We start from the raw sequence: 21071 nt of genomic DNA, 5'->3' as shown, positions 1-21071 counted from the left end.
GGAGTATGCGTGCGGAACGATTTGAAGTGGAATGATCATATAAAATTAATTGTTGGTAAGGTGGGTACCAGGTTGAGATTCATTGGGAGAGTCCTTAGAAAATGTAGTCCATCAACAAAGGAGGTGGCTTACAAAACACTCGTTCGACCTATGCTTGAGTATTGCGCATCAGTGTGGGATCCATACCAGATCGGGTTGACTGAGGAGATAGAGAAGATCCAAAGAAGAGCGGTGCGTTTCGTCACAGGGTTATTTGGTAACCGTGATAGCGTTACGGAGATGTTTAACAAACTCAAGTGGCAGACTCTGCAAGAGAGGCGCTCTGCATCGCGGTGTAGCTTGATCGCCAGGTTTCGAGAGGGTGCGTTTCTGGATGAGGTATCAAATATATTGCTTCCCCCTACTTACACCTCCCGAGGAGATCACAAATGTAAAATTAGAGAGATTAGAGCACGCACTGAGGCTTTCAGACAGTTGTTCTTCCCGCGAACCGTACGCGACTGGAACAGGAAAGGGAGGTAATGACAGTGGCACGTAGAGTGCCCTCCGCCACACACCGTTGGGTGGCTTGCGGAGTATGAATGTAGATGTAGATGAACCATGCGCTCCATCACCTTACAGACACAGCTTGTAAGAGAAATGGGGCGGTAACTAGAAGGAAGGTGTCTATCCTTCCCGGGTTTGGGTATAGGAACAACGACAGCGTCACGCCAACGCATGGGGACTTGACCTTCGGTCCAGACACGATTGTAGGTACGAAGAAGGAAGCTTTTGCCTGCCGGAGAAAGGTGTGCCAGCATCTGAACGTGAATGGCATCTGGTACCGGGACAGTGCAAGTCCACGTTCGAGTTCCCGCATAGTAAAGGGGGCATTATAATTTTCCAGATTCAGCGAGTGGAAGGAAGGTCGCCGAGCCTCTTCTGCCTCTTTCCTGGGAAGGAAGGCAGGGTGGTAATGGGCGGAGCTTGAAACCTCCGCGAAAAAGTGGCCGAAGGCGTTGGAGACATCCACAGGATCAACAAGGACCTCATTACCTGAAGTCAGGCCAGGTACCGAGGAGTGGGCCTTAATGCCCGACAGCTAGCGCAGGCCACCCCAGATGACAGAAGAGGGAGTAAAACTGTTAAAGGAGCTAGTGAAAGAGGCCCAACAAGCTTTTTTGCTGTCTTTGATGACTATACGGCATTGCGCTCAGAGTCATTTGTATCCAATACAAATCGCCAACGTAGGATGGTGGCGAAAGGTGCGTAAAGCACGTTATCGAGCGCGGATAGCGTCTCTACAAGCCTCATTCCACCAGGTGACAGAAACGCGACGTGACTAAGAGGTAGTACGAGGAATGGAACGTTCGGCAGCATTGATGATAACAGCCGTGAGGTATTCGACCTGACTGTCACAACTGAGAAAATCGTGGTCCGGAAAGCTCACCAGGGAGGAGTGAAGTCCCCAGTCAGCTTTCGATATATTCCAGCTTGAAGGATGTGGGGATGGGGTGTGGTGCAGGAGACGAACGACACAGGGGAAGTGGTCGCTCGAATAGGTGTCAGAAAGGACATACCACTCGAACCGACGGGCAAGAGTGGTAGAACAGATCGAAAGGTCCAAGTGGGAGTAGGTATGAGTAGAGTCCGAGAGGAAAGTCGGGGTGCCAGTATTGAGGCAGACAAGATTGAGATGGTTGAAGACACCCGCCAAGAGGGAGCCTCTGTGACAGGATGCAGGAGAGCCCCAAAGGGGATGATGGGCATTGAAGTCGCCAAACAATAAAAACGGCGGAGGAACCTGAACAATCAGGTGCATCATGTCAGCCCGACTAACTGCGGATGACGATGGAGTGTAGACGGTACAAACAGAAAAAGTAAAGGCAGAAAGAGTAATACGGACAGCTATTGCTTGGAGTGGGGTGGGGTGGCCAATGGAATGGGATGGTAATAGACATCGTCCCGAACGAGCAACATGACCCCACCATGAGCTGGAATACCGTCCGCAGGGGTGAGGTCAAACCGCTCCGAGGTATAGTGGGTAAAAGCAATACAGTCAGTTGAGCGCAACTTTGTTTCCTGGAGACCAAGGACGAGCGGACAGTGCAGGCGGAGGAGCAGTTTTAATTCCTCCCGATTAGATCTAATACCTCTGATGTTCCAATGTAACAAAGCCATCGCTAGTCAGAAAAAAGGGGGAATGAAACGGGTGAAGAGCTGGTCACCTCGACGGCCGCGGAGGGCCAGGTTTCGAGGGAACAATGCTACAACCGGCGGGAGGCGGATCCTGTTCCATTGAGTCGCCAGCTGTGGCCGCTTTCCCAGGTTGCGTAGGAGGGGCATCATCATTCGCCGACGAGAGGCCAGCTGAGCGCCTGGCAGCAGAGCGTCCCGGCGAAACTAAGGACAGCCGGGAGCAGCAACTCGTGGATGGAGTGTCAGACGAAATGCGCCGGGGTGGAGAGGGGGATGAAGACTTCTTCTTGCAGGCCTTCGTGGAAGTCCGATGAGGCACGGGGGTGGTGGGCTGGACCCGAAGAAGGTCCTCACGTGCGGGGTCCATTTTGGAATGCCGGACCTCGGAAGCCGGGGTCCGGATAGTTTCCCCGATGGACGCCTGAGAAGAGGATCGCTTCTCAGGCGGCGGAGGGGGAGGAGGAGGAAGGGTGGCCCCTGGGGCAGAGGGGGCAGGGGCCGTGAGGGAGGATGATTTGGAAGGGAGGGATTTGGGAGGCGGAGGCATAGACCTCGGATGGGGTGAGGAGGTGGAGGGGGGACAGGATAGGGGTGAGGATACTGTGGAAGGAGTGGACATGACTGAGGCAAACGAAGTTGTCAAAGTCACGGGATGGAGGCGTCATACTTCTTCCTGGCCTCAGAATAAGAGAGACGATCCAAAGTTTTTAATTCTTGAATCTTCTTCTCCATCTGATACGCGGGGCAGTCTAAAGATCTAGGCGAGTGGATGCCAGGACAATTGACGCACCGAGGTGGTGGGGTGCATGTATGTTCCTCACAAAGAGGACGTCCACAATCGCCACAAAGGGGCTCAGCCTCACACCGTGACGACATGTGCCCAAAGTGCAAACACCGAAAGCAGCGCATAGGAGGCAGGATGTAAGGTCGCACGTCGCACCGGTAGCACATCACCTTTACCTTCTCCGGGAGAACGTCCCCCTCGAAGGCGAGGATAAAGGCCCCGGTGTCGATGTGACGGTCTTTGGGGCCGCGCTGGACTCGCCGGACGAAATGCACGCCTCAGCGCTCCAGGTTGGCCCGGAGCTCCTCATCAGATTGCAGCAGGAGGTCCCAATGAAAAATAACTCCCTGCATCCTATTCAGTGCCAGATGCGGGACAATGGACACTGGGATGTCCCCTAGTCGGTCACACGCCTGGTGCGCCGCCGACTGCGTGGCGGAGGTGGTCTTTATAAGAACGGACCCCGAACGCATTTTACTGAGAGCCTCGATTTCCCCGAAGATGTCCTCGATGTGCTGGACAAAGAACATGGGCTTGGAGGTGGCGAACGTGCCCCCATCAGTCCGAGAACAGACTAAATAGTGGGGGAAGTACTTTGCCCCGAGCCGGCGGGCCTGTCCTTCCTCCCAGGGAGTGGCCAAGGGGGAAAGGGCAGGAGTACCAGAACCAGAGACAGTACCTTTCTTTTTAAAAGACTCTGCCGCAGATCAGCCTGATACATGTTGACGTTTCATCTGCGAAACATCCGCCCCAATACCACCCACTCCGACCAGGGGCTCTCCACACGGGCGCCACCCAGCCTCAGCAAGGGCCACCTGGCAGGATGACCGTTGCCGGGAGTCCTGATGCCCCAAGGAGACGGGCATCTACTCCTTGGCCGACGTGGGGATGGTGCAGCTCAGGTATCGGCAGTACGATCCCTGTGTTGTCAGGGGGCTACAACCTAGAGGGTACATGACGACCCCACCACAACAGGCTGGCTACCGTGCTGGATTTCGGGTGCCATGGAAAGTCTATCATGATCGTAGGTGCAGATGGGGACGCACTATGGGCGTAACTTGTGCAACCCATCAGGCGTTTAGGCCCAATTTGAGGAATAGTGGGTGTGGTTACAACGCCGTTACAATGCTGAGTGCCAAGGTCTTAGTGCACTGAGGACCAGTGATACACCATGTAAGGCGTCCTTCCCCAAAAGGCTCGTACTTCTGTAGAATTTTGAAAAATGGAGGTCAAACCCCCAAGGGGGACCATCACATGGAAGGCCGAAACGGTTGAAACTCCTTTTAGTCGCCTCTTACGACAGGCAGGAATACCTCGGGCCTATTCTTACCCCGGACCCGCAGGGGGGACGCTGGTCTTGTGTATGGTAAGATGTCGAAGTTGAGTGACTGTAGGAAGATATAAGATGACACACAAAATTTCTAATTGATGTGATGAAAGGCAGCTAGTTCTAAATATGGGAAAATTTAAGTTACTGCAGACAAGTAGGAAAAACAAACCTGTAATGTTCAGGTACAGCATTAGTTGTGTACTGCTTGACACAGTCAAGTCACTTTAATATCTAAGCATTAAGCTGAAAAGCATTATGAAATGGAATAATGCTTGTGATAGGTGTGGTAGGGAAGGCGAATGGTTGACTTCGGTTTATTGGGAGAATTTTCAGAAAGTATAGTCCATGTGTAAAGGAGACCACACATAGGACACTGGAGTGTTCAATTCTTTAATACTACTCAAATGTTTGGGATCTGTACCAGGTCAGGTTGAAGGAGGACATTGAAGCAATTTAAAGGCAGGGTGTTAGATTTGTTGCTGGTAGGTTCAAGCAACACGTAAATGTTAGAGATGCTTCAGGAACTCAAATGGGAATCTGGAGGGAAGGTGACATTCTTTTTGAGGAACACTATTCAAAAAATTTACAGAACTGACATTTTAAAATGACTGACTGACTGACAGTTCCACTGCTCACAACATATATCATGTGTAAGGACCAAGAGGGAATTAAGGCTCATACGAAGACATCATGCAAACAGTCCATATCAGAGACATCCCTTATTGAGACAAGCAGTTTCATTGAAAAATGGCACCTTGATACTGTCACGAGAGGTAGTACAAGAGGATGCAGGCTGTCCACAACATCTTGTTGTGTCATCAGTTCCCTGAATTACTACCCGCCTTTACCGGAAGTCGTACTCAATGGCTCCCAACACCAGGGTGCTAGGAGAAATGCTACTGCAACCCTCCTACATTAGAAGAATGGGACCTCCCCCCAGGTCACTACTGAAAATCATCTGGGGTAGTTCACAAATGTAACTCATCACTGGATATAATGCAATATCATTCATCAGCAACCAATGCTTCCTGGATGACACCACTCCAAATGCAACCATTTGTGGTGGTGTGTTAATGGCAGCCTACACATGGGATGGTAATTCTACTAGGCAGTGTGTGACTGATCCTAGTTTAGTATCAATGGGGGCAGGAATGATACTCTAATGGAGTGAGTCCATTCCTCATTTTTAGATGGCATGCACTGAACACAAGTCCCCTTCATTTACACATTCAAATCAGACAATGTCTTTTTGGTGCTTCACTTTTTTTGTCATGCAATGTGTACAAACTGTGTTTCAAAAAGATACACCTTATTTCACAAAACTGTGTTTTCTGCAATGAGGAGGATAAAAACATGTAAATTTTAACTTTCATATCAAAAGGAGCAATAACAGTGAAAGCAGTAACTCCAGATATGCTCACAATAATATGAGTTTGACTTCTTGGGATGTTGTTATGCATCTTCTGAAGGTCATGTTGAGCATCTGATAAAGGTAAATGAAAGTTCATGAATAAACTTAATTGCATAAAGTAGGGACTCCAAGGTTGTATGCAAATTCATATTAAAAATATACTCTTGTAAAATCAGATGATTAATTTGAAAATAAAAACCTAATTCTAAGTGTAATTTATTCAAAGTTTCAATGTTTCAGTCTGGTGAACACTGAATCATCTTGAAACATAGTTTAGATGTTTAGCTCAAATATTATACAATACTGAATAAGAATGTACAGTAATCTGGGATACATATATGTACCTCTATTTTTAAAATTAGTCTGGGCTTCTTTAATAACTAAAGTGGTGACTGTCTCCACAGCAAGGATACTGTTCAGTAAGTAATTCCAAAGATTCAATTTTTTGGGGCATCTTTCATACATGAATCTTACCTGTTGTTTAAGTAAGGTTAATGGCAACTATTCAGACCCAGCCGTTGTTCAAACTGTCTGATGCATATAGTTTAATCACAGAAAAATCCAATGTGCTAACTATATTATTAACTACTTGAATGAGCCCAATTTCATGAAACCAAATTTACAGCACTTACAGAAATCTGTTCAATATTTTGCATCAATTCTCATGTCTCACTGAGTGCATAAAGCTAAAAAGGGCTTTGCTATGCAGCTTTTTTTTTTTTTTTTTTTTTTTTTAAAACAGTTACATTTAGTGATATTTATGAGAATCTCAGTGACAGATTTTCCATCCTAACTTACTTCGTTGTAATGAATGTGCGATTTATTTTACAGTATCTGAAAGGCTGCATGTTTTATAAGATATTGTTCCGTCTATTAACAACCATCAAAAAGTAATTAAACAATCTAACTTTGAAGGTGAAAGTGCAGAGATAAGAAGTATTACCAAAGTTACAATCGTGATACATACCAAGGAAACTTGTTGCTGTGCACAATATACTTGCGAGAAACAAAAAAGCACTCGTGAATCGATAATGAAGTCTGAAGTCAAAGGTATCTATTACTTCCTTGTCCCAGACTCTGACTTTGACAAATTTTGCAACTGATGATGCAATTTTCAAGAGAGACATGATGGTCTGTTCAGCCTGTGAACATAATAGAAACGAATTATTTAAATATCACATTACATGAAATTTTTGAAGTTTAACTGTTTAGAATATAACACTGGCAAAATACATTGTTAGCTGAATATTGGTGATCTTTAAAGGCCAGTTTTCAGTACAGGCTGAAGGTTTTATCTTTGTACACTCATCCACCCAGAAGAACACCCAAGATATAAGAGTTATTGGCTCATCCGAAAATGTATGATTTAGGATACATTCCTTTTATAAAAAGAACTATGCTCTGATTCTCACCATTCTGTTTGGCTTTTTCATAGTTTTCCTAAATCACTGTACGTTAATGCACCATTGTTACTCCCTTATTGCTGCCAATATAAGCATGGGTGGGGAACTGGATAAATGCTTCTAAACTGTGTATGTATTTAATCCCAAACTGCAATAACATTTTTTTTTATTTTGTGATTGATGCTGCTGTCTTTTAGAATAAAAAACAGTGATCAATATTAAGATGCCAGAATGATCCTTTCCTGCAAATGCACAGCTCACACCATTCCTCTTGATGACAAGGGTAGTGATAATGAGCAGATCCCAATTCAAGTGGCCTAATTTCAGCTAACAAGTCATAGTAAGACATTCCTCTTCCCTTACAATATAACCATGTCACCAGTATCATACATACATACATACATAGAATGCAAAATCTGTCATTTCAAATGTGTTGCTTATGGGCCAATACTCGCATGTTAAATCCCTTTTACATGAGTCACAGGTACTTTTTACATAGAGAGATACATATCTTAAGACTGGATGTTGGTGTGTGGTGTCATCATGCATTACTCAACTACATTGTAGGAATAGCAACAGAAATATAATATACATCAAACTTGGCAAATTACTGAAATGCATGTCTGACCTTACTTCTCATTGCCCCATTTATTGATGTTTCTTCCTATTCCATTTTCATATGGAGTGTGGGGAGAATGATTGCTTCAGTAGCTGTGTGTGCTGTAGTCAGTCTAATCTAGTGTTCATGATTCCTGCGTGAATGGTATCTAGGAATAGATTCTTACCTTTGCAATGGTTCTCTAAAATTTCTAAATAGGCTTTCACAAGATAATTGGCATGTATCTCCAGATGGGTGCCATTTCCATTTTTTTTCAGTATCTCCAAGAGTCTATTGAACACATGGTCACTCATGCTGCCCCTGTTTGTAAACATTATATCCCCTGTTAGTGCCCTTTGGCATAGCTACCACTTACTTTGAACAAGTGTTCTATAAGCAACTTCTTTCATAGACTGATTGCATTTTATCAGTATCTTACAAATGAACCAAAGTCTGTCACTTGCTTCATTTAAAACTGAGCCTATGTGATCGTTCCATTTCATACTCCTACAAACTGTTAGACCTATGAATTTGTACAGTTGACAGATTTCTACAGTGACAAATTTGTAGTATGGTCATGTGATATCTTTTTCTTCTTGTGAAAGTGCACAGTTTCACATTTCTGAACATTTAAATCAAATTGCCTATCTTTGTACAGTTTTGAGACCTTATCAAGATCTGACAAGATCTGTGCACTTTCCCTGGCAGTATACAATTACATAACTGCATCATCTGCAAACAATTTGAGGTTATTATAAACATTGTCTGCCTGGTTATTAATGTACAGCATGAATAGCAAGTGTTGCTACAAGCTTCCTTGATGCAAGCATGGTCTTACATCTATGCCTTTTGAGTCTCCATCCAAGATAACACACTACTCCTTGCTACAAAGAAATCCTGCTCAGTATCATCTAAAATATTGTTGTCTACCCCATATGACTATGGTTTAGTTACTGCAGCTATATACTGAAAATATTGCATTTTATTCTTAACCCTTAACTACTATCGACCGTCTCTCAGACCACTACTAAATTTTGTGTCAAGATATTTCTCACACCCCTGCAAAGCCAAATGTACTCTTCCAAGTACCTTCCTATTGGCTGTCAAGCTACACGTGCCAGCATTCTTGCTGCTCTTTGTTTCGTAATTATTAGCCTTGAGAGGTCTCACAGATGTACCATACTGTTTGCGTGCCACATTTTTATTGCATGCTACTGTTTCTTCATGGCGGGGAAAGCTGGGCCTTCTGTGCAACGTGTGTTATGTGAGACAGATGTCTTCACTTGCAAGATGAGCCTCAGACACCGAAAGAAGAATTTGAAAATCGAAAAACGTGCACCTTTTGCCCTCTTTGTCTGAAGAGGAAAACAAGGTATCAATGTCAACAGCATGGTGTTCCGATTTGTTTGGAGAGTTCCAGGAAGGTCTGCGTGAAGTGTTTGCAGGTGGAAATTGACTAAAGTATGATTCAGTGGCACCTGAGAACAAGTATTTAGTTTTTACTTGTAGTTTTAGAAGTAAAATAGTGGCAAAGTTTCTCCATTCATAGACTTATGGACTGAAATATTCACTCTACATTGCAAAGTGAGTCGTAAACTGAAAGCTGACTTCGCACACAATTTATCGTAAGTCATGTCTGATTTTTCCACCTAGTTATATTGCCAATTTGTAATATAATCCCTCTGATGAAAATCTATGTGTGAGTAGGGAGCTAACTATTTGCTGTTATTTTCGTAACTCATAAAATAAAAATATACTCCAGATTTCGCTTTGTTTTAATTGTCAGTGTTTAAAATACTGCATTGTTTAAAAAAATCAAATTTCTACAAAAGCCACCTCTAAGAAGTGTAATGAATGACTGGAAGTCATTAAACTATATATATTCAGCAAAATTCTGGTTTAATATATGAAATAGAAAAATTCGGTCTGTGAGACCCCTCCATAGTAATTATGTTCCTGTGAATGACCATAGTAGTTAAGGGTTAAGACATAAATATGAACCCTTCAAATATTTATGCTAAGGAGAGCATTAATATGTTTATAATAGTCTGGTTAGAGCAAGCTAGCCAGAAAAATATTGTTATGAAGTTAGCAAATAAAAGATGACTGGAACTGTATGAATAAAATGGATCTCAAAGTGTTGGGTACAGAAACTGCTGCATTGTCAGGACAAATCCATAAACCTAATGATTTAGACATCTCAAAGCCTAAGTAATGTTTTCACCTTTCTGACAACATAGGAAGCAAAATCACTCTTAACAGAGGTGAACAGAGAGAGAGAAGCAAACCCATCTTATTTTAAAATAGGACTTACGATGACAATTCATTTAAATATATAATACTTATTAAATACTCCACTGACGCTTAGAGGACCATAAGACATTAAAAACAGCGATACAGTTATTGGTGTCCCACATTTATTGAGACATTAATACTGTACATTTCAATTTTTCACGAATACATAAACATAGGAAGGACGTACGATAACACAAAACAATAGTGTGATTTCTACTTAAGTGAACGGTTTTGGGAAAAAAATGCACCAGAAAAGATGATGCACCCTAGACAGTCATGAAATGAGTTGATCAGAAAATAGCATCATTTAAAGTAGAGTAAAGCGGTAAAAGGGGTGGGGTGTGGTCGACATGAAGTAGACACATGAATCATTATGTTATAAGAACGTAAATGGAAGTGACCTCAGTATTGTGTATTACGGAAACACATACTTTAAGTCTTAACATCGCGTTAAAATCTGGCCAAAGCGCGTCATTTTTAGTAGTTTGTTTTGCTAAACTATCGGGAAACGTGACATCGACGCACTGACACGGAACCGTTACGTTTACATTTTCGTACTGCGTTGTTGCAATGCTTTGTAAAGAGGGTGGATGGGTGGCGGGATAAGTTGTAACCTATTCACCAGCAATATGTTAAACTTACAGACCTGTCCATATATACCTAACGACACCTACGAGCATCTGCCTCTGCCAGGCACTTAAATGTGATTTGCAGAGTATCCACGTAGATTTAGATGAGCATGCTTATTCTACAACGAACTGTCCTATAGAAACTGTAAATACAACGGTGTAAGCAATCACAAAAATTAATTATTTCTGTTACATTTATAATATAATGCTGCCAGATTAAGATGCAATACTGCGTCACATTTCAAGTTACCCTCTGCTGCTTTTGCTGTAGGTTTTTGTTTCATGACGGACGACGCTACAGGTTAGCCAACGTTTACGCCGAAGTCTTCGAACTTTCGAAGAACCTGCTTTTAGCATTTATAAAGTACGTCAGTGTTGCCTTACAAATTGAATGAATCGTTGTAAACAGAACGTGTTTACGAATTTAGCTGGCTGACTATTGGCAACTACAAAAAGTCACATTACCCACACCACAAGATGCTTTATTTTTTAGCATCAACTAGGGTAACTTCTAATCCACGCAACATAAGGAAACTGAACAAGCATCAAATGAAACAGTAAGGAAATCACCGGTCCTATTGCTTGCAGCAATATAGTGCCAAGGCTGCAATTTTAAAACATGTTAGTTCGAGGACGGACGCTATGCATAACTGTGCATTCGAGGCAGGAAAGCTAAAAGATCTATCAAGAACCATCTTAGAGTACCTGTTGATTCCTAGAACGCAAACCACGAGTTTAGCAGAAATCATGGAAATAGGCCTTCTGCACCAACGATTCTTCAGATAATGCATTATCTGCCTACGACAGAAACAATGGTAGGACCAGATTGACCGTTTTCTCCTGCCAATACCTAAATCGTCCGGAAGAACGCTAAACCGCGATATAGCATGTAAATAGTACATTTATTGTGCGGGGAATGGGGCAACGCCAAACATCACAGCAATCTTTTGCTTTCCCCTTTCCACATTGCCTTTCTGCATCAAAACCACTACCGCGGACGCGCAGTTTCGTGGGCAACGTGACCTGACTTGACGTATAAAACTGGCAATACGGATAGGATCGCCACTACAACGAAGATTTCAAGTCTGCAATTGATCACTGTGATTCAAGAATTACACGGTAAACACCACGTGGACGTCAGGAGTCCACAGCTTACCGCTGCTAAGCTTTTAGTTACCTACGCCCCCTTTCGAGATAGTAGATGTAAACAAAGACTTCACTTCCGTGATTTCCCCGTTCACTCTGATGGTATTAATTCGTAATTAATATCAAGCAACTGTAAATAATTGTTGAGAGAAGGGTAGCACACAACTAATCTGGATTTTACGCTTAACTACGAAATTAATTTATTGCTGTACCGTTACATATTGTTCTAGGTAAGCTCCTGATAGTGTACCTGTACCTGAAAGAAGAAGTAGCCTACTCAAGAACAGAACTCCCCTTCGGTAATTCATTAGATTTCGACACTGCTTTGGGAATTGCAAACAGTTGCGAATAAGTATTTGCGTTGAATTACTGACTCATCAGCGGGCTTTTGTTCTGCTTCAGCCACACAGGGAGGCGACACACAAACAGGAGTGTCTCAGATTACAGACAGAGTGGCTGGAATGTTTGAAATTAATCGAATTTAAATGCAATGCAAAAAATACATTATAGCGCCACAATTTGAGCAGCCCATGCAGCGCAAAAAAGGTAACATGTCCCATAAAATTCAGAGTAAATTGCTCGTTGCTGCTCCCATATTGCAATCACCTGGGCGTCTTCACGTATAAAATAATGCTCTTGCTACAGCCTACAATAGCTCGAAAGCCGGCTGATGAAACGACTGAGGCCAAAACATCACCACGTGACAGATCGCACATTCGTCAGAAAGCATCCTCTATTTACACAAGTTTTCGTTACATTTTATCATAAATGCGAAAGTAGAGTCTTGTCAGTATTGGCCTACTACAACACAACAGCTTTTCTTCGTCGGTCACTTAGAGCACAAGATAATCCAAAACTGCAGAGATCGCGGGTGGGCCGGCGCGATGTACCTGCAGGAGAGTCCAGGAGCGGTGCAGCACGTGTCCTTCGCTGTCGGCGTACCGAGCACTACTGGCCGCTCACTGGCTTTCCAGCGCTTCTCGGTGGCTCCCCACCAGCGTTGCCCAACCACAGGGAAGGGAGCGTTCTAGCGGAAACCGCTGCACCGCCACGGAAGACAGTTGCATCGCTCTACCGCCAGTCGCTGCGATCAGAAATGAGCAAAAACAGCGCAGTTGTGTAGGAAGGGGAGTACGGCCTGCGCCGGGTACCGTCTCCGTGGGATGACAAAACTTGCTCTATGACACGAGATATAAACATAATTTGTTTTCGTCGTGTCTCTCCGGACACTTGAGGGGACACAGTCGCGAGGGAACTCCCGTAGGGAATCAATGCTAAAACGAGCGAACGTCAGGTACACTTTCTGAAGTAACTGATGGAGATAAAGATCTGAAACTTTTACAGTGTACAGCTGAAACATCATTCTCAAATCACATAAAAAATGGTTAATGTATTTTATGTATTTCATGAGTTATCTTTTTTTGTTCCATAAGACAAAAAATTAAAACTTTTCTAAACATCTTGGAGCTTGTAAATCTGTTCTTTTTATCACTACTGGTCTATTTTTTATCTAATTAATCATCGTTGTTTTAACAAGAGATACTGTAAGTCTGATGTCTGTAGCAGTCATAGTTTTTGAGAAAAATGTACCAGATGGTCAAAAAATGTAGTTTTGAGAAAAATGGTATTAAAGTTTTACGTGCAAGAAAGTAATGTACAATGTCATACAGACACACTTTTAAAACATTACAGGCCTATACTGTGGCTCAGCTTCTTGATCTTTACCTTCTTTTCTTTGATCTTCTGGCTATCCTGGCCTCCTTGGTAGCATTTCCTGCAGAAATATCAGCATAATGGATATGGTCCATATCAATCTTTTTCAGTCCCCTTTCAGTATTGATACCATCCTTTGTTCCTAAGAGTCTTAATACATCAGTCTTCTTTGACACACCAGCATTGAAGCACATCACTGCATCATGAACACCAAATTTTAGTGTTTCTTTTCTAATGAAAACAGTTTATGGTAGCCTTGTCCAAATGACAGAATTCAAACTTTCATTTGGGTTTTGAGTTTTTCCATGGAGACACTTTTTCAAGAGCTCTTGTTGGCTAAGGTCTCTGAAAATGGATTTCACAGCTAGCAGGATTTTTTCTGGAATTGAATGTTTGTGCTTATAGCTGGAAGATGTAGCTGGGTTGTTGAATTTGCACCAGCTGTCAGGTCCCCGTGGGCAAAGGTTATGTTGTGGTTCCTCATCTGTTGAAATTTTATGAAAGAATATAGCCCAAATGGCTCTCCTCATTGCTTCTACATTGTTGCAGTTATTTCTAATGGCCATACCATAATAAGTCTGGATCCTGTCTATTTCAGCCTTAGTCAGGCCCCCTTTACCACCTAACTTTTTTTCCTTACATATCTTTAGAAGTCGTGATCCCATTCTTTTCTGTACATGTCCTATACATTCCAGTTTATTAATTTTGACTCTAGGCCCATAAGGTTTATCTTCTAGCACTTTTTGATAAGCCTTACTGTCCCCGTCCCCAAGAGAGTCTGTATAGAGGATACCTCTTAACTGCAGAAGACCTTTTGAAAATGTTAGCAACACCAGCCACTTCCATGCCTCCACTAGAACCATCATAGTCCTTTTTGCACACGTGTTGAATAGTGGGATTTTTGCTACAGATGTCACAGAACTTAGTAATAATTTCAATATCCAGAACCTTCCCAGTATCAAAAGAAGTTGCTGACACAATGCCATTTAGGGATGTATGCCCACGTTTCTGCCAACTGCCATCAAAACCAGCAGAAATTTGCCTTGGGTCAGATTTCGTATCATTCAACTGAACTGCTTCTTTGGCTGCTTTCAACATTGTAGATTCACTTACCTCAGCTACAACTGCACCAATGGTCTTGTTGTAAACATCAAACTTTCTTGGAGGTGGAGGAATGTTCATCAGTGCACAAAGAACAGCACCTGCACTTCGCCCTTTTCCAACAGATCTAAGTGCATACACTAATCTTATATTGTTTTCATACAATCTGCTTGTTGTTACCCCATGTTATTCCAAGCATGTGTGTCAATTTTTACCTCTCTATCTACATTATTCCGTGGTTTATCAAGTTTTCAAATTTATACTGACTTTTTGATCACCCGGTATTAACCGTCTGAGAGCACCTGAAGATGGCATAGTAAACGGCTGAAACTGGTAGCCAAATAAAACAAGTTTGGAAACTAGACAGTTGAAAAGAGTTTAATTTGACGTCCTATATCGAACAGTCGAGTCCCGCATCCATCTGTAAAAAGATGGACATGCAGAGACTCTCAAATTCGTATATCAATACGAATTCTCCAAATCTGCTCCCAGCATCATTTTGGCGCCAAGATTTTCCTTACCTCGTGTGCTTGGACAGCGTCATGTGAAAGAAGATTTCCTAAACTCTAGCTAATGAAGGATTATCGTAGCTCCACTATCAGTAAAGCATGGCTCTCTGGTTTGCAAATTTTGTCGATCGAAAACAGAGTTGCTAAAGGTATCGATTTTGATGCGCGATTACAAAATATGCAACAGAAAAAGAAGGAAGAGATTCTAAGCTACATGTTGAAGTCACCTACCACTAAGAAGATATTTGGTTATTTGTACTGTTTTATTAATAACTCATTAAATTAACTTAATAACTTATTAAATTATCCTCAGGGAGTCACACCTAGTGATACGTGGCTGGCGACCACGGGGCCCCGAGCTGAGTCCTGGCATTGCTTCCACTTACTTATGCCAGGCTCCTCACTTTTATGTTTCCTATCTGGCCACCCTCGGCCAGCTCTTGTTCTTTTCCGACCCTGACGCTATTAGGTTTCGAGGGCTAGGGGTCTTTCATTTTCCAACCTGTACTTCTCATGCAGCGTCTGACCCGGAGCGGGCGGCTGCAAAAGGCGTCTGTATCCCATGTTAGGGGCGGCCTCCAGAACTGCGGAAGGCAACGGAATACCACCGCAGATTATCTTCCCTGCATAATGCAGTCTACATTTTATGCACAAAAATGGCTTCCTCTCATGTTAAATCAGTGTCCGGAGGTAAAATAGTCCCCCATACGGATCTCCGGGGGGGACAACTTGAAAGGAGGCAAAAAATCAAAACGAGAATTGGTACCTGGAACGTCAGAACTCTGCTACAAGCAGGAAAACTAGAAAACCTTAAAAGAGAGATGGAAAAGAATCATATGGACCTCGTAGGAGTTGCTGAGGTAAGATGGAATGTACATGGAGAGTTGCAGTCAGATGAATATATATTCTACTACTCAGGAGGAGAAGTAAAAGGAATTAATGGAGTAGGAATGATTATGACAAAGGAATAGGCTAAATGTGTGGAATATGTAGACTATGCAAATGACCGGGTTATTGGTGTAAGGCTGAAAGGAGCACAAAAAGATTTACTGATTGTCCAGGTGTATATGCCAACTTCAGAACATGATGACCAAATTGTAGAGGAAACGTACAATGTAATAGAGAGAATAATGGACGAAAATAAAAAATGCTGCAAAATAGTAATGGGAGACTGGAACGCCATTGTGGGAGAAGGGAAAGAGGGAAACATAGTAGGCAGTCATGGTCTTGGAAAGAGAAATGACAGAGGTGAATGGTTAATTGACTTCTGCAGGGAAAGGAAGCTGATAGCAGCAAACACATGGTTCAAGAACCATAAGAGGAGGCTATACACTTGCAAATCACCAGGGTATAAGTACAGAAACCAAATCGATTTTATACTGGTAGAAGAAAGATACAGGAATGGAATCAAGAAGGTGCACACATTACCAGGTGCAGATATTAACAGTGACCACAACTTACTTATGGCAGAAATAGAAATAAGAATGAAAAAACTGAAAAAGGCGACAATGGTGAAGAAGTGGGATTTAGAGAAGATAAGGTCCAACAAAGAACAAATTACAGAAATGCTGTCTCGAGACTTTCTAAACACATTACGAGACAAAGAAGCACCTGACAATGCCAACGAGTACTGGAATATGCTGAAAGAAGGAATCATTAAAGCAGGACAGCAAAATGTAGGATATGTAAAAGGGAAAAGGTCAAAAAAACCATGGGTCACACAAGAATTGATTTCCAAGATGGAGGAGAGAAGAAAATTGAAAAACAAGAACACTGAAGATGCAAGAAAGATATACCGAAGGTTAAAAAACGAACTGCGAAGAGAAACAGAGCAGGCTAGGAAAAAATGGCTAAAAGAGGAATGTGATGAAATTGACGAACTGGACAGGAAGGGAAATACGACTTACTATACAACAGAGTAAAGACTATGACATGGGAACAAAACAGAGCAGGAAGTGCTACTATGGAAATTTTGAGTAAAGACGAAGAGGTAGTGTACAAAGATCGTGACGATGTCCTCCAGAGATGGGAAGAATATATAAAAGAGCTATATGACACAAATAGCAAACCAGAAACTCTGGAGCTTGAATCACACAACAGTGTAAGTGATGAAGAGAAAGGACCGACCATCATAATGGAAGAAGTAAAGGCTGCCATTGCTGCAATGAAAAATGGCAAAGCAGTAGGTACAGATACAATACCGGGAGAAATACTAAAATGCTTGAACCACAATGGAATAAGAGAAATATTGAGATTATGTAATAAAATATATGACAGTGGTGAATGGCCTGAGGACTTTTTGACAACAGTAATGATTCCATTACCGAAAAAACAAGGAACCAAGAAATGCAGCGAGCACAGGAAAATCAGCCTCATTTCACATGCAGCCAAAGTGATGTTAAGAATAATTAATAAAAGACTTGAAAAAGTAATAGAGGAGAATCTCGGCGAGGAGCAGTTTGGCTTTAGACGGAATACGGGCACCAGAGATGCAATAGGGCTCCTACGAATCTTGGGAGAAAGGTTTATTGAAAGAGGAAGAGACCTACATATGTGCTTCATCGATTTAGAAAAGGCATTTGACAATGTGGTTTGGGACAAGCTGGCGACTATTATGAGGGAAAAGAGAGTGGACTGGAAAACCAGAAGACTTATAAACTCATTATACCTTAATCAAAAAGTTTCAGTTAAAGTGAGAGGAGAAAGTACAAACTGGATCAGACTAGGGAAAGGAGTAAGACAAGGATGCTGTTTATCACCTACTCTTTTCAACCTGTACTTGGAAAATATGATTGACCAATGCTCATTAGATGACAAAGGAGTAGAAATTGGAGGAAGAAGAGTAGGGTGCTTGAGATTTGCTGATGACATGGTCCTTCTAGTCACAGGGGAAAAAGAATTACAGGATTTGGTGGACACCATTGCAACTAACGGAAAAAATATGGAATGAAAATTAACACAAATAAAACAAAAGTATTGGCAATAGGAGGACATAAGGAAATAAAAATTGTGCTGAATGGAGAAACACTAGAACAGGTGCAAAATTTTAAGTATCTTGGAAGCAGGATAGACACCGACTGGAAGTGCACCACAGAAATTAAAACAAGGATAGCAATGCAAAAGAGGCATTTTATAAGAAAAGGAGAATCTTCTGCAGCGGTCTGGACAGAGAACTCAGAAAGAGACTCATAAAATGTCTTGTATGGAGTGCTCTTCTATATGGCGCTGAAACATGGACTATGAGGAAAAACGACAGAGAAAGGCTGGAGGCTTTTGAGATCTGGACATGGCGGAAGATGGAAAGAATAAGTTGGATGGACAGAGTAAAAAATGAAGAGGTACTGAGAAGAGTGGGAGAGAAAAGACTGTTACTAGATGTAATAAGGGAAGAAAAAGAAATTGGATTGGGCATATATTAAGAAAGAATGACGGACTGATAAAAACAGTTTTAGAAGGTTATGTAGAAGGGAAAAGGAAGCGAGGAAGGAAGAGATTCCAGATACTGGATGACATGATGGACGGTACAACATACAGCAGCCTTAAGAAGGAAGCAATGGATCGCAGAAAATGGAGAGGCAAAGGACCTGCTAATATAGCAGATAACTGATGATGATGATTAAATTATACTATTTATAAAACGTGGTTTATTTGTTTTCAGTCATAAACATTGTTTATAAAATATTTATCATTATACTTTGCTTACTTATCCACTTGTATCAAGAACTGCATAAAAAAGTTAAAAAGTTATTTGCTATTTTTGTTGAGTTGGTGGGGGGAGTGGAGTGTCAAGTTAAACGTGTGCACCAGGTGTAAGTACATCTGCAGTCCGATTAATATTACTTGATAGTTGACATCTTTCACTTGCTGCTACAGTACTGCCACTTCCACTGTCGGCTATAAAAATGGTTCAAATGGCTCTGAGCACTATGGGACTTAACTTCTAAGGTCATCAGTCCCCTAGAACTACTTAAACCTAACTAACCTAAGGACATCACACGCATCCATGCCCGAGGCAGGATTCGAACATGCGACCACAGCGGTCGCGCAGTTCCAGATGTAGCGCCTAGAACCGCTTGGCCATCCCGGCCGGCTGCCGGCTACAGCTCGGCTATAAGCGACACAAACACTGCGTGATGCTGCGTAACGCTGAGCAATATTGCAAGCGGCCGCCGCGAGATATGACGGAAATGGGAAATGCTCTGTCCACAGCTGATTACAAGTGACCAGTGAGTGAACTGTGAACTGCGGCAGACGACGGGTATTGTAGCCCTGAATTGAACCTAACCACAGCCTTGTAATGTGTAATGTATCCTAGAAAACGGCGAACAAGAATCTGCAGAACTGAAATCACGATCGCTTCTTTCACGGCGTTTAAGGCTAACCTCGACGGGCAAACACAGTACTGAAACATTTCATAATAAAACATGTTTAATACAACGAAAAACCAGTCCGAAGTAGCAAATTTCACTTTTTTTATTCACTCGATGACTAATTTCGTGCCGGGCGTGAATTTAAAAAAAGTGAAATTTGCAAACTTCGGACTGATTTTTTGTTGTACTGATTAGCAGAACTTGCTGATCCACAGCTATTCCAGCGTGCCGGAAGCTCGTAATGTCTGTATAGGCTTCTTCTGCAGAAAAATTTCAGTTTTAGCTGTAAAAGTAAACTGTAATTTCTCTCTGTCATTAGGTAGCCCAAAACTTTGCTCACATTGCCTGCACGGGATGCCGTGTTACCAGGTGATGAGCAGCCCGGTTGGCACTTGCAGACTGTAGACGACACAAGCAGTCCCACACGAAAAAAGAATGATAGGAAGTAAAATAAGAGCAAAGAAAAAGTCCATATGTAGATGAATATGACGTGACAAAATATTAGAAATAAAAAATACATTGAAAGAAATTAACTGAATAAACATGATAAAGTCTATTGATTAGATTTAGAATAAAAAGCTTCTTGGCATTTCACGAGATTCGAACCTTGACCTTTCTACACTTCAGGTTTATAAGCTAAGCATTACGATATACCATTACACTGCAAAACCTTTTTATATTTATGACTGATGTGCCAGACGCAGAGATTAATTGACGTCCTCCAGAAACTCGGCTTTACGCAATGTCGTATGAAGCCTATCTAATGTAAGCCGATCTCCGTGATTACAATAATTGTAAAAATGACGTTGAATCGCGTCTTGCGCGGAAGGCTCTAGTAGTGTCTGGTTAGTGCTGTGTATGAAACATGTGTAGTTCGTTAGCAGAGTTGTGTGTGTGTGTGTGTGTGTCCGCGTATAAGTGTTTGCTGTGGTTATCATGTGTGTTGAAATAAGAAATGCCACCCGGAGTGGCCGCGCGGTTACAGGCGCCATGCCACGGATTGCGCGACCCTCCGGCCGGAGGTTCGAGTCCTCCCTCGGGCATGGGTGTGTGTGTTGTTCTTAGCGTAAGTTAGTTTAAGTAGTGTGTGAGTCTAGGGACCGAAGACATCAGCAGTTTGGTCCCTTAGGAATTCACACACATTTGAACTTTTTTTCTTTTTTTTGGAATAAGAAATAAAAGGTCCAGACCCAGGATTGGGCATCCAAACACATAAGACAGGAGGACAAGTATTTTAACTGATCTAACTGTTGTGGCAGTTTGGCAACGGCGAACGGTTCGGGTATGTCGTTGAGCGCCCTGACTGGAGGAAATAAGAAATAAAAGGTCCAGACCCAGGATTGGGCATCCAAACACATAAGACAGGAGGACAAGTATTTTAACCGATCTAACTGTTGTGGCAGTTTGGCAACGGCGAACGGTTCGGGTATGTCGTTGAGCGCCCTGACTGGAGGAAACCAGCTACAACACGTGAAGTATCAACTATCGAGTAATTTTAATCAGACTTACGGCTGCGCCACTGCTTCAAGAAATTTGAGACACTGTTCTCGAAAACAAAAGGAAATCTAATACACATCGGAGAACTGCAACTAGTGCAACAGCCC

The 21071-nt window shown here is 42.5% G+C and overlaps 1 protein-coding gene across 3 annotated transcripts in view; it reads right to left on the bottom strand.

Moving 5' to 3' along the window:
• Positions 1-12722, bottom strand: part of LOC126092429 (innexin inx3-like) — a 52278-nt gene extending 39556 nt beyond the window's left edge. The window contains exons 1-2 of one of the 3 annotated variants that reach the window (XM_049908024.1): positions 12665-12722; positions 6671-6845 (exon numbers count right to left, since the gene is read on the bottom strand). In XM_049908024.1, the coding sequence (XP_049763981.1) occupies positions 6671-6830 (160 nt within the window). In that variant the 5' untranslated portion in view covers positions 6831-6845; positions 12665-12722. Of the gene's footprint in view, positions 1-6670; positions 6846-12572 lie in introns of all 3 variants that reach the window. The other 2 variants (XM_049908025.1, XM_049908027.1) reach the window with 2 other exon arrangements.
• Positions 12723-21071: the final 8349 nt, after the last annotated feature.

The sequence above is a fragment of the Schistocerca cancellata genome, chromosome 7 (assembly GCF_023864275.1).
Source record: "Schistocerca cancellata isolate TAMUIC-IGC-003103 chromosome 7, iqSchCanc2.1, whole genome shotgun sequence".
NCBI classification, from domain to species: Eukaryota; Metazoa; Arthropoda; class Insecta; order Orthoptera; family Acrididae; genus Schistocerca; species Schistocerca cancellata.
This window is presented reverse-complemented; position numbering and strand designations above follow the sequence as displayed.